At 34.9% G+C, this 17,991-nt stretch overlaps 1 protein-coding gene across 1 annotated transcript in view; it reads left to right on the top strand.

Annotated features, from left to right (window-relative positions):
• LOC135200343 (cysteine-rich secretory protein 2-like) overlaps positions 1–17,991 on the top strand; it is a 58,598-nt gene that overhangs the window by 30,993 nt on the left and 9,614 nt on the right. The window contains exon 3 of the mRNA XM_064228921.1: positions 8,009–8,145. Coding sequence (XP_064084991.1) covers positions 8,009–8,145 — 137 coding nt within the window. The remainder of the gene's footprint in view (positions 1–8,008; positions 8,146–17,991) is intronic.

The raw sequence follows: 17,991 nt of genomic DNA, 5'->3' as shown, positions 1-17,991 counted from the left end.
ACAGATAGGGTGATACGTGCAAATAGACCAGACTTGACGTTCAATGACAAAATCAAGAAGAAAGTATCACTCATTGATGTCGCAATACCATGGGACACCAGAGTTGAAAAGAAAGAGAGGGAAAAAATGCATAAGTATCAAGATATGAAAATAGAAATAAGAAGGATATGGGATATGCCAGTGGAAATCATACCCATAATCATAGGAACACTAGGCACGATCCCAAGATCCCTGAAAAGGAATCTGGAAAAACTAGAGGCTGAAGTAGCTCCAGGACTCATGCAGAAGAGTGTGATCCTAGAAACGGCGCACATAGTAAGAAAAGTGATGGGCTCCTAAGGAGGCAGGATGCAACCCGGAACCCCACACTATAAATACCACCCAGTCGAACTGAGGACTGTGATAGAGCAAAAAAAAAAAAAATAAAAAAAAAAAAAAATAATAATAATAATAATAACAACACCGTTGGAACCAACCTCTTCTCAGGGGCCTAACTGAATTAATAATAATAATAATAATAATAATAATAATAATAATAATAATAATAATAATATGCTTGGAACCAGGCTCTTCAAGGTCCCTAACTGAATAAATAATAATATCAATAATAATAATATTATGGAACCAACCTCTCTTTAGGCGCCTAATTGAATAAATTATTTAATAAATAATAATGATAACTCGACGAACATTCACATTCCAGTTGATAGTATGGGCAAAAAAAAAAAAAAAAAAAAAACAACACACACACACACATTAGGTGAAATTTACTTTGAATTTCTCCTTGTTATTTACACATCTTTACAGATGAACGATTTGCACAATACTGCTCTCATTTTACAATAGCTCCCGCTATCACTTACAGATGATTGCAGGACCCATCGTTAAGTAAAAGCAGCATTTTGTAAATTGCTCATCTGTAATAATGTTTACATAAAAAAAAATATATAAAAAATAAATTTCACTTAATCGGATTTTTTCCACCTATTAATGATAGCCAAGATTTTCCTGAAAATACTGATTATATGATCTGGGACTGACTTTGATTTAGACTAATCTATATCTACCTATAATAATAAAATCCGAGATTTTCCTGTAAATACTAATTATGATCTGGGACTGATTCTGATTTAGAATAATCTACATCTATCTATGATAATAAAATCCGAGAGAGGATCTGATCATATCTGCCCTCCCCCGGATGACATGTTGTTGTTTTTGATTAAGCTGGCCTTGTGTCAGCACGGGCTCTTGCTCACAGAGCAGCCCGTAATTCAGGATGGTGAGAAAGTGGTAATGATGGGATATGGGCCTTTATTTGGTGATAATGCATGAGTTTGATGAGTGTGATATTGGAAAGAAACATTTGATGGGTAAGGTTGTCCAACCTTTTTAAACCCTCAGGTGCCCTTCAGTGGTAGGAAAAGTGCAATAGTAGTGAGTGTTCGTAAGTCAGAGAGGCCAACAGATGGGAAGAAGGAAGGGTATGAGTCTGAGGAAAAGATCGCCGGATGACAGATAGGGTGACATGACACAGGTACTTCCCACCTGCAAACCGCGTTGTCCGCCCCGGGTGGGGAAAGGGTAGGTAGGATAGGGGAACGGGAGGATATAGGAGACACCCAACCTCCTCTTGCAAACCTGTAGGGGGTCGGGAGGGTAGGGGAGACAGCAGCAACGGGTCCCAGCGCGCGCCAACTCGCTCGTAATAATAATAATAAAAAGGTATTTTCCCTTAAATAAATACACATATACATCACACTACAAGGCTTCCAGCATCTAGAATACCCATAACGCGGCCGGGAGCAGGTCATACGAGAACATAAACTTTAACGATTTTTAATTTGTCAGCACTCTTTACACGAGACTGGGTAGAAATTTAATTCACGGCGAACGCGCGTCTAGAATATTTCGTCATCCATCCGTTTACTTCGCTTTCCCTAATATTCTACTTGTATTTTTCGGGGAACAAACGAGGATTGTTTTACCATTATTCAACGAACAGTCTCGAAAGAGCCACTGGTGTGACGAAAGGTTTCGAGAAACAGACGAGAAATATGAAACCTGTCATCGATTGGGAGCGAAAGCAGAAGGGAAGAACGTTGCCAAGTGGGAATAGGCAGCGCGCTGACGGACGACTCGCGCTCGAACACGGAGGTGTGCTGAAATTTTACTGCCCTCGACAACTTCGAGGAACAGTGCCTATGTAGCGGTGACTTAGTTATAAAGAAGGCTTCAGTGCATATAACACGACACTCTTTCTGCCTGGCAGTGTCTCCCTGTTTCACTTTCATATATATACTATATACTATAATATATATATATATATATATATATATATATATATATATATATATACTAGTATATAGTATATTTTGTATATGTAGAATCTACTGGTCATTTTGACCAATACGTGTAAAATTGTACCAGCCACAATACCCTCTGAACTTCTCAAATTCTTTGCCCTTTTTTTGGATACGGTTGTCACTACAAAGCCTTGAGCTCCAACTTCAAAGAAATATGAAGAAATCATGAAGTCCGGGAGCGGGAAACGAACTCGCGATACTATAATCACGACGATGTCAGGTCGGCAGGGCGACATCGTCATGATTACGGTATAGCGGGTTCGTTTCCCGCTACAGGGCACCATGATTTCTTCAAATTTCTTTGAACTTGGAGCTCAAGGCTTTTAGTGACAAGCGTATCCAAAATAGTGGGCATGGAGGCTATTGCAATTTCACACACACACACACACACATACATATCCATTGGTATTACCAATTGCCTCACTGACTGAAAGGACCCAGTTTCCACCTAGGGGAAGGCGATACCTACAAAGTAATAATGTACCTGGAAGTTAGTCCCCTGTGGTGGATCAAAGCCAATCTGGGACCGGATATAGGGCAAGCAAGCAGCCTTCTCCCAAATTACAAAGTTAACATATTCTGGACCTAAACCTCTGGCCCCTGTAAGGCTAAACAATTGAAGAGGTCACACACACACACACATAATATATATATATAAATATATATATATATATATATATATATTATATATATATACACATAAACATTATGCTACAAAATTGTCCTCTAATATCCAATTCGCTCTACCTTGGAAATTATGTTTCATATATATGTTACCCAAAGGGAAATTCTTTAGCTAATAATAAGGTCGTCGTATCCTGGGCTGGCCGTGTGGTTTAAGGTGCATCACTGCAGTCCTGAGTTCATGACTTCCGTGGTTCGAGCCCACGAGGCGACGAAATTATTTAAAAAAAAAAATTCCCCTTGGGTTAACATAAGTGAAAATATATTATGTCTGAGGTAGAGCGAACTGGATATTAAAGGACATTAGTAGCCTAATTCTTGTATTTGAATCACGGTGATGTGATAAAATTCATATATATATATATATATATATATATATATATATATATATATATATATATATATATATATAATATGTATATGTATATATATAATATATATATATATATATATGTATGTATTTGTATATATATATATATATATATATATATATATATATATATATATATATATATATATATATATATGCAAGCGAACTTGGAACCAATTAATTTTCCTAAGGAATTAACTGCCCAATTTCCGCGCTAATTTGGAATCAGTTTCCTAATTGCATCGATTAATTATCGCTACCGCATTCCGCACCTACGATAAATGACCATTATATCGCTTGTCAAGTGTTCTCGACTCGTTCAGAGAAAGGAACGACAAGGCTTCCCTTTAGACTGCTTAGAATACCAATGGAACAAGGCGTGATCCGACCTCCAGGTTACTCGGGGGAGCACGCTAAAATCTATGATCAAATAGCGAGCTGTTCCACCAATGAAAATTGAAATGAATACGCTATATTCTATAAGAAATATTTGTTCTGTACTGCTTATTATTTATTCTTTTTACATTTTCATTCCGATAAATAGATCATAAATATCCTATCCTAAAATTCCTGTATCTGTAACTCAACACGAAACACCTTTTTCAGACTTTTTTTTAGACTTTTCCATACTGCTTCCCTAACGCCCCAACAAGAACAACAACAACGAACAACAACAAAGCAGTTTGTAGGCTTACTCCCCAGTAAGCAAACATCTGAAATATTAAAAAGCCTGTAGATGTTACTGTTGGTAACACAGGAGATGAACATTTACAGGCGAGTGATAATGATAACAGTGTCTCTATAAAAGTAACAGTTCACAACAATGATAACATGTTCATATACATGTTCATATACAACGGCACCACAGTTCATACATAATGATAACATGTTCATATATAATAGTAACAGTTCATATGTAATGATAGCATGCTCATATATAAATTGTAACATTATTCATATATATAATAACATAATAACATGTTTTTGAGCTTGCAAAGAACGGTAATAAGTTTTTATCTAGGTTATCTAAAGTTACATGAATAATGAAAATTGCGAAAGTCCGTAGAGAGAGAGAGAGAGAGAGAGAGAGAGAGAGAGAGAGAGAGAGAGAGAAATTTTATGATGTTACAGGGCTTCTATGGGGAAAAAGACTGATGCCGGAAATATAAATCTATAGAGAGAGAGAGAGAGAGAGAGAGAGAGAGAGAGAGAGAGAGAGAGAGAGATTTTATGATGTTACAGAGTTCCTATGGGGGAAAAAAGATTGATGCCGGAAATATAGATCTATAGAGAGAGAGAGAGAGAGAGAGAGAGAGAGAGAGAGAGAGAGGTTTTTGATGTTACAGGGCTTCTATGGGGAAAAAAGAGTGATGGCGGAAATGTATGCAAGTCTACAGAGAGAGAGAGAGAGAGAGAGAGAGAGAGAGAGAGAGAGAGAGAGACCCCCTTTTATGTCTCACGAGCCCTCATTTCAAACGATTCTTCATGCAATGTCAGATTAGGCCCGGTTCCGACTAGAAGGACAGGCAATTCATTTCCCGAAATGCAGCTTTAAAGGCGCCCCCCGCCCCCCTCTATTTATCAATATATTTGACCAGTCTGGTGATTTACCGATTTGCGTTTTCATTCTTCGCTTCTCTCTTTAATGATTTATTTTTCCTAATCTATTTTCCGACGTGGAAGCTTAGTTCTTCAGATAAATATCATCTTAGGCCTATTGCATTTGAATTATGAACATTTTAATAAATACGAAGTTTGATATGGTGAGTCAGTGAAATGTTGAGAAGTCTTCTCATACACGTATCAAAACCCTCCCTCCCTCTCTCTCTCTCTCTCTCTCTCTCTCTCTCTCTCTCTCTCTCTCTCTCTCTCTCTCTCTCTCACTAGGCAAAACTCTGCAGAATCAAAACAACCTTTTTAAAGTGAAGAGGCGTGTAGATAAGAGCACCGGTCTTTCCACGTGGCACATAATCAATAATGAAGCAACGGGGGAGAGGCTTCAGGGGTCCCACCGCCACCGACGTTACTGGCACGAATCTGCCACAATGCTTCTCTTGCTTTGAAGAGGACAGCAACTGAAATTCTGAGATACGATGAAACTGACCACATGTAAACACAAGTAAAAAAATATGCTCAAAAGTTCCTTCGGCCCATGAAACTCTCATCCATAGCCCATGACACTTCCAGCAACAGCCCGGTGGTGGTCTGTGGTGTTGGCATCTATGTATCGTTGCCGGACGCACGAGCATGGCTAACTTTAACCTTAAATAAAATAAATACCACAAGGGCTAGAGGGCTGCAATTTAGTGTGTTTAATATGTTTAATGACTGGAGGGTGGATGATCAACATACCAATTTGCAGCACTCTAGCCTCTGTAGTTTTTAAGATCTGAGTGCGGATAGAAAAAGTGCGGACGGACAGACAAATAACCATCTCAATAGTTTCCTTTTGCAGAATAGTAAAAATTTAGGAACTGACCACAATGTTTGCCGATCTGAGCGAGATATAGGCAGAAATTGGCTACAGATGTTGTTTCTTTAGGAGTTACATTCTAAATCAGGCGAATCTGGCAATTTTGAGGGCCACAGATACCCAAAATCGCACGCGATAAGTTATACGTTCTGAAGGAAAGAACGAATTTCAGTGACAGATCGTGCAACGTTTTATTTGTGTAACAACAGCTTAGTTATTGTATTATTTTACCGCATAATCATCAATGACACCATGATTACTTTACATGCTATAAAATACAATAACTCCATCGAACCTTACTATTCACGGTGGGAATGCCTCATACTGTACTTTGAACCTTCCAAATGGTCTTTTCACGCACGCCTAGGCGAACAAGTTAAGGTGAGGAGTGGGTAGTTTCCATAAACAATCCAATCACCCTCTAAGTGAAACCACCTCATTCACAAATATATTTATGAAAAAAAGATTATTCTTGAAACAATTCTAGTCAGTACGATGGTCCATTCCGCTGTTGACCTGTGCTATTTCAAAACACATAATGTTTTTCATATGTCCAGGAGATTCATTTATAATGGCCATATTATAGTGATGTACCGTAAGTTAGTGTCTTTCATATTTCATTATGAAAGGTGATCAAAATTCGTTATACTAGAAATAGTATAACAAAAGAACTTTTCTGTTGAAGTTTCAACTGTTAAGTGGTATATATAATTCGTAACATGCCAACGCTTGCCATTATTGTGCAAATGTATTTTCAGTGCCGTTCAGCAATCCCGCAGGTGTCTCAACGTGACTCTGGCATCATTTTGTTCTGTGTAAATTCAGCTTTTGTTCGTTCGTTTGGACACCGAGAAAATTTCGTCCACGTTAGATTGCAAGTGGATTCAGCATCTTTCGATCGATGACCTGAACAGTTAGGACGCTTAGATACAGCGCCATGATGGAGCTCTCCATTGTCGAACATTTTAGTCGGATTAAAATGTTCTCCATCTAAGCGCCCTGTTCAGGTCATTGATCGATAGGTGCTGAATCCACTTGCGATCTCATGTGCACGGAATTTTCTCAGTTTCTAAGCGAACGAAAAAAAACTTAATTTACACAGAATAAAACGGTGCCAGAATAATGTTGCGACACCTGCAGGATCGCTGAACGGCACTGAAAATACATTTGCGCAATATGGCAAGCGTTGGTATGTTACGAATTATATAACCACTTAACGGTTGAAACTTCAACAGAAAAGCTCTATTGTTATACTATTTCTAGTATAACGAATTTTAATCACATTTCATTATTAAATATGAAAGCTACATACGGTAAACCAACCAATACGAGTATAAACATGATCCAAAGAAAACCTAATTATTAGAAATGTTGATCTCCGGAGCCAAATGTGTCACGTTTATATAATTACTACACGTCTAAAACACTTTCAACTTGTGTGGTCTCCTACCACAGACAGCTATATCAGCGCAATAGCTCTTTGCACATTAAAAGTATTCGAGTAACGCGGAGTTGGATTGCTTTTTGGGTAAGGTTGCACAATCATAAGATGTGTAAAAACAACGTTAGCGGACTTCACTCAGTGAGAACTGATCCACCTTTTGAGAAGAGATAGGAATAACCAGGGACGTGTGAGCTTATTAATCCTTCATTTCGAATTCATGAATCTGTACCTATATATATATATATATATATATATATATATATACATATACATTAATATATATATACATTATATTTAATGTATAGACGATTATGAATACGTTCGAAAGTCTTACATATACACACGCACACAATTATACGTATATGTGTGCGTGTATATATATATATATATATATATATATATATATATATATATATATATATATATATATATATATATATATATAAATAATAGTGCGGGTTAACAACTCTTAATCATTCTACTGATAATCTTCAAATCTTGAGGAAGCGTTGGCTATCTCTATACTATTTACTCCTTGATATCACTGTGCACCAATATGCTCAAACATTAACCATACCTAAACAACCGTCCTTTCAGGAATTCTGACTAGACATTGACCCACAACACAGAATAACAACAACTCTCTCTCTCTCTCTTTCTCTTCCCAACAGGTCCCCGGATCTTCGGCAGCAAGCTGCGTCTGAAATCCCTGGAGCCAGGGAAGTTCAGGATCCAGAAAAAGCTCGTCCAGTTCCACAACTTTTTCCGGTCGAAAGTGAAGCCGGAAGCTTCTAACATGTTGGCTATGGTAAAGGGTGTTTCTGATTTTCATTATATTGACGAGCATTCAGGACTTCGATTCCTGTGTGGTATCATACAAAAATATTATTATTATTTTTTTGTTTCAAATCTTGTATTTGGAATGTTTGGTTTTATTCACAGATATACTGAAATGATTTTAAGTCTCCCCTTGAAATGTTTGGTTTTATCTCAGATATATTGAAATTATTTGAATTCTCTCTTTGAAATCTTTGGTTTTATCACAGATATACTGAAATGATTTTAAGTCTCCCCTTGAAATGTTTGGTTTTATTCACAGATATACTGAAATGACTTTAAATCTCCCCTTGAAATGTTTGGTTTTATCACAGATATATTGAAATGATTTTAAGTCTCCTCTTGAAATGTTTGGTTTTATCTCAGATATATTGAAATGATTTTAAGTCTCCTCTTGAAATGTTTAGTTTTATCTCAGATATATTGAAATGATTTGAAGTTTCCCCTTGAAATGTTTGGTTTTATCACAGATATATTGAAATGATTTTAAGTCTCCTCTTGAAATGTTTAGTTTTATCTCAGATATATTGAAATGATTTGAAGTCTCCCCTTGAAATGTTTGGTTTTATTCACAGATATACTGAAATGACTTTAAATCTCCCCTTGCAAATTTTTGGTTTTGTTTTAATCACAGATAATATTGAAATGATTTTAAGTCTCCTCTTGAAATGTTTAGTTTTATCTCAGATATATTGAAATGATTTGAAGTTTCCCCTTGAAATGTTTGGTTTTATCACAGATATCTTGAAATGAATTTTAACGTCTCCTCTTGAAATGTTTGAGTTTTTCATACTATCAGATTATATTGGAAATGATTTGAAGTTCTCCCCTTGAAAATGTTTGGTTTTATTCACAGATAATACTGAAATGAACTTTAAATCTCCCCTTATGAAATGTTTGGGTTTTATCCACGATATATTGAAATGGAATTTTTTAAGGTCTCCTCTTCTTGAAATGTTTGGGTTTTAATCTCAGAATATTTATTGAAATGATTTTAAGTCTCCTCTTGGAAATGTTTGGTTTTTTATCTCAGGATATTTGAAATTCTTTGAAAAAGTTTCTTCCCCTTGAATCATTTTGGTTTTATACAGATAGCCCTTGAATGTTTGGTTTTAATTCTCCTCTTGAAATGTTATTTTTATCTCAATGGTAAAAGTGAAGAGTTTTGAAGTCTCCCTTGTTGAAATTTTTGTTTGGTTTTATCTCAGATATACTTGAAATGACTTTAAAATATCCCTTGAATGTTTTTGTTTTATTCAAAGATTACCCTGAAATGATTTTAAGTCCCCTTCCATTGAAATGTTTGGTTTTATCACAGATATACCTGAAATGATTTTAAATCTCCTTGAAATGTTTGTTTTATTCAAAGATTATACTGAAATGATTTAAGTCTCATGAAACTGTTTGTTTGGTTTTTTCTTTATTCACAGATATCCACTACTGAAATGATTTTAAGTCTGCCATTGAAATGTTTGGTTTTATCACAGATATAATGAAATTATTTGAAGTCTCCCCTTGAAATGTTTGGTTTTATCTCAGATATATTGAAATGATTTTTAAGTCTCTCATTGAAATGTTTTGTTTTATTTCCAGATATACTGAAATGATTTTAAGTCTCCCCTTGAAATGTTTGGTTTTATCACAGATATACTGAAATGATTTATTTGAAGTCTCCCCTTGAAATGTTTGGTTTTATTCCCAGATAGACTGAAATGATTTTTAAGTCTCTCCTAGGCTATTAGTTTTCTTTTCATGTTTTTCTTTATTGACGTCCGGGCATTCTGTTTTCTGGAAGCAGGCTGGGATATTTTCTAAAATGGTCTTCTTTGGATTGCGTATTTCGAATGTGAGAACATTACTGAAAATGATCAAGCCTGCCTTTGTCATTTTTCCAGAGGATAGTTGCAGTTCGAGGAACTGCTCTTCATCCGCGGATACCATAAATCAGCGTTTTTCGAAACCTTTCACTTCCAGGAATGAGTGTTTCAATTTCGATGTATTTTATATATTATAAATAACCACACATTATATATATATATATATATATATATATATATATATATATATATATTAATTATATATGTACATACACATATATATTATATAAATATATATATACGATATATATATATATATACCTACATATACATATATATGTATATATATTTATATGATATATATCCATATATATATTATATATATATATATATATAATATATATATTATATATATATATATAATACACACGTATATATGGACGCTATAAACCAGAGGCGAGTACCGGAGCATTTCTTTGAACTGACTGTAGTCCAGAAGGTCCTCCATTGCTAAATGAAGAGCAAGCAGTGCGGTCCAAAATTCGTAAATGTTTAATTACGAAATAGAGTCCAGCCAAGGTCATTTGATTTGCAATCAGTCAGGAGGACGAAAGAGGTTGTAAAAAAAGGATATGGACTGGGCATAAGCTTTTACCTCACAAAGTTTTAAACAGCTGGCATGTTCCTATATCTATAGTACATTTTTTGTCACTTATACACGCGGGACTTTTTTTTCACATTAAGAAATTTTTCACAATATATATCGTTTAGCATCGAGTTCACTATAGCTTATGAATAACTTGCAATTATAATACGTCTTGGGTATAAGCTATCGAATTCGATATGAAAAGATATTTGTGGTTTTAATCTTTGTGAACATAGAAAAAAATCATGCATGTGTAAGTAGCTATATTTTTGCAGATACTTAATATATCAGCTCTTTATTTTACTTCAATATTTTTTTTAGTGCAATAGGGTGTTCCAGTACTACTATATCTAAATCCGATGGTAATTATCATCCCAGTTATCTATGATGCATTCAGCAACTTATCTGAATTCATTCAACTGTCACTCTGTTTATCTATCAAAACTTCCAGTCAGAATTTTAATTCAATTCACTAAACATTTTGTATACAAACCTGAAAAATCTTCTCGGCCCTTATACATTATCTGTCCTGCCATCGTACTCCTGAACCAATCAATCATTCGTTGGCCATCCCAACTTTCTTCTTTCATATATGAAAAAAGCCATTCTATAACAACAAAATAATATGGCAGGAAGCGGACACTGAAATACCTGTAAACAATATAAAATATTTCTCACCTTGACTCCCCTAGAACATATTTCAAGCGAGTGTGCTTTGTGACGCGGGTATTTGGGCGGCAAGAGGGAACATCATAATTGATTCTGCTCTCGTGCATCATATTTATGTGGGCGTATTTCATTTGTAAATGACCTTTTCGAAAGCGACGGGGGACGTTATTTGACAAACGTGCGTCTAATTTGGACATTTTTACAAGTGTACGATCTGATTAAGATATTTTTTTCTCTTTTATTTTTAGTGGGCAATGCGGAAAATATTTTTATTGTTCTTCGGTGCACTTGATTTGTAGTTAAAAATTTACAGAATTTTAAATAGAGTTTTCATGGGTAATAAGAATACTTTCTTATTTTGCTTAGGTACACCTGATTTATACAATACAATCATTCACTTGTGTGTTCGTTCAAATAATATTTTCAAAGCTTATGAGAGATATTTATTATATTGATTCTAAATGCAGATCTACAATTGCACGTTTGTAAGTAACCTTTACAAACCTGATTACGCTTATTTTTTCTGTAGAGGAACCAGGATTTTGTGAAGGACAAAGAGAAGAAGAAGAAAAAAACGCAAATATATTTGAGACAAAAATAGCAAAACTGTATTTATGTTGTGAGGTCAACTATCGAGCCACAAGGTTCTTTTAAGTCAAAACAAACTGGAGGAGGTAAGATAAATAAGCCATCGGGAACGCATAATGACTCCACGGCGCATTTTCACGGACACACTCCAGCAAAAACACCAAAAACAAATACAAGTAATACAGACACAGACACACACACACATATATATATATATCTATTTATAGATAGATAGATAGATGGATACGTTCTCAACTTGTTGTAGGGGTGTAAGAATACTACCACCGTAGGTCCTGCGTATCGTAAAAGGCGACTAAAAGGACAGCTGCTGCCTTGCAGTCTTATATTTTAAATAAAAAGCTATGCCCACTGGATATAGCCGTAGAAACTGCTGCCTTGCAGTTTTATTTTTAAGTAAAAGGTTAGACCCACCGCCAATTAATGTGGAAACTGCTGCCTTGCAGGTGGACTTTTTAGTCAAAGGCGAGGCCCACCGCCAATAACTGTGACTGATGACAGCAAGGGCATGCGGTCGTAAAAACCCTTTTTGCCAGATAATAAACCATGTCTGATGTTGTAAAGAAAGGCACATCAGGCAACCAACCCCTTAGTGTAAGGATCACGGTAGGAAAGAAGAAGGAGATAGATAGGAAGTGTAAGGATCACGGTAGGAAAGAAGAAGGAGATAGATAGGAAAGAATGCTACTTTTTGTTGTGATTCGAAAAGATACCAACCAGTCTGTTAATTAACATCTGTGTATATGTGCTGTCAACACAGTATATCCTGTAGTTTGAGTGTTTTTTTGCATGTACGTATGTATCTAACTGAGAGCGCGCCCCCCCCCCCCCCAAACCAATATGTATATATGTGTATATATATACATCTTTTTTGTGATCATGTTAAATTCATAGTATGTATATATATATATATATATATATATATATATATATATATATTGACCTAGATTAATTAACAAGAAATGTCAATACAGTTCAGGCCTTATAATATCACATTTGAAAAAATAATATAAAAAAAACTACTGGTCCATTAAAGTAATGACTATAGAATTTCTCCTCTAAAAATACAAGTCTTCCAGCTTCCCTCTTACACTGATTGCAAGATATGCAACAGATTTACAGCCATGCAACTGCAGTCACTTCCTTAAGTGTGCTACTGGCTCTCTCTCTCTCTCCCCTCTCGTCAGTCTCTCGTCCTCTCTCTCTCTCTCTCTCCGTCTTAACCTCGCTGATTGCCAGCTTGCAATTTCATTATGTCTCTGGATTGCTTCCTAATAGTTTCTGCAAATGTCCATCATTAGTGTCTGTTAGGGAAGAAGTTCGGGGGAATACATTGATGAAACATTCGTGGTGGTTTCCTTCATGCGAACTTCTTATAATCTTGTCTCTAAATATATACATCACTGATAATATATATATATATATATATATATATATATATATATGTGTGTATATATATAAGTATATATATATAATATATATATATACATACATATATATATATATATATATATATTTATATACATATATATATATAATGTATATATATAATATATATCATACATATATATATATATATATATATATATATATATATATACATATATATATATAATTTACAAGCGTGTGTGCATATTAACATACACATATATCTACACCTATATGTATATATATATATATATATATATATATATATATATATATATATGTATGTATGTGTGTGTGTGTATTTTTTTACTTATACATAAAGAACCTTAGCTATTTCCATTAACGTAAAGGCTGGCTCACAGGAAAAAAAAAAGACAATGATCAACGCCCCATTTCCAGACGAATTACTGAACCTCCTGTGCACACAACTTCCATAACACTAGCTGCTAGATACGCCTAAACAGGTGGCTCCATCCATCCAACACAGTGCGTCACTCACCTCTGTCTCGTATACACTCTCACGTTTCCCGCAGGTCAGGCCCCTTCCTTTCGAATATGTACCTCTTTTACAAAAACGCCTTTCTCTTTCTATAGGTCCTTTCTCATCCTTTTTTTCCCAGTTCTTGTGAACTGTATCTCCTTTCACCAGTTTACCACCCTCAGTTCTTTCCACATGTCCGAGCCATCTTATAACACTTTTGCATTATTCTTTAACTCGGAACTTTTTTTCACAACTTCACACACACACAATATATATATATCTATATATATATATATATATATATTATATATATGTATGTGTGTGTGTGTCACACATACATAAGAATATATTTATATACATACATATATATATATATATATATATATATATATATATATATATATATATCTGTGTGCATGTGTGATAGTGTATACATATATGAATGCCCACATAAAATGAGACCGTTTTCACACTGCTACATTCAAATTAAAATATAATTATCTTCGACCTGAATCCTGATGATCTATAAACACTTGGGGGTAAAAAAGACATGGCAGCACGTCTTGACAGGCTCGGATAATAGGCCTAGCTAATTTTTATTTCTACTAGGCACACTCTACCTCTTAAGGGCTATATTCACTCCTATTTTTTCCATCACCTCCATAAATACAGAGGGCCTTATTTTCGCCATTTTATCGGGAATTATCGCCAAATGTGGAAACGTTCTTCACAATGTATTTTTCTTCACGGGGTCGAATTTAATCATTTCTGTCCAATAAAGGATCCACCCGCCACTTTCACTTTAGATTCACTTCCTTCACTTCGTTGTGCACGTCAGGCTACCCACTCTCGCATACACCGGGTGGAGGTCGGGAACTCGATGGTCAGTCAATCGGTTATGTTAACATATTCTGTATCTGTCACTTCCGGGTTGGGGAATTCTTTGTGTTTCCATGTTGGCTCTGTCTTTTCTTCCTTTTAAATGGCTTGTTTTGAGCATCCATGCCACTCCCAATCTCGTTACAATATATATATATATATATATATATATATATATATATATATATAATATATATATATATATATATATGTATATAATATATATATATATATATATATATATATATATATTATATCTTTACTGCCCATGACACTAATAGTCCAAGTTTTAATAGAATCTGTACCATCAATCATGTATGCACGAAATAAAACCTGGCAGGGTAAGAGCGTCATAAATCAACTAGATTTTTTACTCGCTCTTATAAATCATGTATTATATTACCTACAAAAAAAACCTTAAGTTTTTCACGAATATGAAACAATCTCTTTAGGTCCGCAATTCATTAATTCATGATCGCTCGCAAGCGGAAAAGCAAAAAGTCCTTGACGTAACATTTGTAATATCGCGTTTAAATCAAATACTGTTACACTTGTTTCGAGCAACAAGAAATGTCAGAAAAGAAATGGATATTCGTAGTTGCTTGCGCTCGTCGGACCATTTTACATAAGTACAATTCTGCCCAAGAATTAGATCGCATGCATTAAATGCTTGGGCAATCAGGTTCTGCAAGATTCTTTTCCTGGTGTGATTGGTTGGGAATTGGCTTGGTGCTTTTCTGATTAAATGTGTTGTTGATTAAATGTTATGCTTTCTCCTCAGGAGTCAATATCATTCTTTAGGAATTAAGACTTGGTTTTACTTATATTTCCAGGTGTGAAAGTGAAGTGTATCTGGGTTCATTTACACACATAGTACATACATACATTTACATACGTAACAACACACACACACACACACACACACATATATATATATATATATATATATATATATAATATATATATATATATATATATATATATAGAATCTACTGGCCACTTTTTTTTTTACCAGATACACATGCAACTGGAATAGCCACAATTCCCTCTTAACTTCTTGAATTCTTTGCTCTTTTTTGGATACGCTTGTCACTTGGATCTTCTGGCTTTGTAGTGACAAGCGTATCCAAAAAAAGAGCAAAGAATTCAAGAAGTTAAGAAGGCATTGTGGCTATTGCAGCTACGTACATCTTGAAAATAATTATATATACACATATTATGCACATTTTCCTCTTACAAGGGAGTGTGATAAGGTTCTCGCACCTATGATATTCTTACGTTTGTTCCAAACCCTGGAAGTTGACCAACTATTGTCCCTAATTCCTGTTAACATATCTAACGGGGCCTGTTCATACACAAAAGAGAAATCATAATACCGAAACCTCAATTTTTCGGTAAAGGTAAATTGTGTAATTTCCCACAGAAACAATGCAGATCTATTAATGCATAAAATGATCAGACAAACAGACAGCAAAATGAGAGCGATTAAACTGAAATATTCGCGCCGACAAAACCCACAGATATGACGTAATTAGGACGGAGATAATGACTATTTTGACCTTGAAAGACGCTCATCAGAAATCATGACTGAGATTCAGTAACCTTTCTTTCTTTTTTAAAACTGTTTCCAATGTAAGGTGACGTCACTTTGCTTATGTAATCCAGGACGTGAGGAAAAAATAGACACGACTCAAATCTTCAGGTACTTGGGAGGTCACCCTTGTACTCAGTGTACAAGTTTACACCTGAAGGTGGACTTGAGAAACAGCCAAGGCAACTATTGATCTGACCAAATATTGCTTAAGAAATCACGAAAAAGGCCTCTGTGTGGTGGTCGTTAGTTTGGAAAGACTATAAGAACCATCTGATCTTGGTCAGCCGAGCAAGTTGCGAGCACACCGTGTGAGAAGTGACCTTCAGCTGTGAGATCAATAAATCAAATAAAACTTAGGCGATTTTCCCAGGAGAAATACGATCTATATATATATATATATATTATATAATTTTTAAATATATATATATATATATATATATATATATAAATCAAATTAAAACTTAGGTGATTATTCCCACGAGAAATACCATATATTATATAGTATATAATATTTTAGCATATATATATATAACAATATATATATATATTATATAAAATATTATATATATATATATATATATATATATATATATATATATATGTATATGTGTGTGTGTGTGTGTCATATAATAAATACAGATTTTGACATTTTTTTGACTCACGATCGATAATTTGTTAAACTATGATTATAATAAATCTCATAAAAAATAATGATATATTATATACAACAACGAAAATTTCAACTCAGCTTAATCCCTGGTCGGGATCGCTATTTTTGACAAGATCGGTGTTTCAAATTTGTCATTGACGCTGACAAATTTTAACTTTGACCACTAATTTTTTTACTTATGTTATATCAGAGATACCTGATTAGTAATTCTATAATGTCTTAACTTTGACCAATGATGTATATACCGATGGAAGTCATTTATTTAGTTTAGAACAAAAATTCTCGAAAAAGGGCGTTAAGTTTTTAAGCGAGGCCCACGCATAAATATCAGAAATGACACTGGTTTATAAATCATTTTCACTTTGCGGGAAAAAAAAACCACGATACTAATTATCAGGTTATTTTCACTACAACCTATAAAAAAATCTTTCAGAAATATTGACCAAATATTTTGCAACTTTTCTGACGCACGACCGGTCTCACCTGGACTCTTTTGTCCACCTCTCCCCCCCAGCCCCGCCCCCCCCCCAAACCCGCCCCGCCACCCACACAACATGAGAAGGATCTACATATTCCACGGAGGCCTACGCAGTGTTACACCCAAGTGATTTAGGCGTTAGGGTTATCTGCCGGTCACTGACCTATATCAGATGAACTAAAGTGGCACAAGAATAGTTCGGCATTTTATCTCGTCTCTTTGAACTTTGCGTTTTTGTGCTTTTATTTTTCAGGTTTTTAATTTCCTCCAACAAAGTTACGCATTTTCGTTTCTATTCGACTCATTTTCCCATTTTAAAATAGAGAGAGAGAGAGAGAGAGAGAGAGAGAGAGAGAGAGAGAGAGAGAGAGAGAGAGAGAGCCTATGATGTCGAGGGTTTTTATGGAGGAAAAAAAACTGACGATTAAAATCTGTCGGTCTACTGAGAGAGGAGAGAGAGAGAGAGAGAGAGAGAGAGAGAGAGAGAGTTAAGAATGCGTTCACTTTTCCCCTTTATATCCGTTTTCCTCTTTTCCGTTTGCTTGTTAA

The sequence above is a fragment of the Macrobrachium nipponense genome, chromosome 26, assembly GCF_015104395.2.
Source record: "Macrobrachium nipponense isolate FS-2020 chromosome 26, ASM1510439v2, whole genome shotgun sequence".
NCBI lineage: Eukaryota > Metazoa > Arthropoda > Malacostraca > Decapoda > Palaemonidae > Macrobrachium > Macrobrachium nipponense.
Note: the sequence above shows the minus strand (reverse complement) of the source record. Positions and strands in the feature narration are given on the sequence as shown.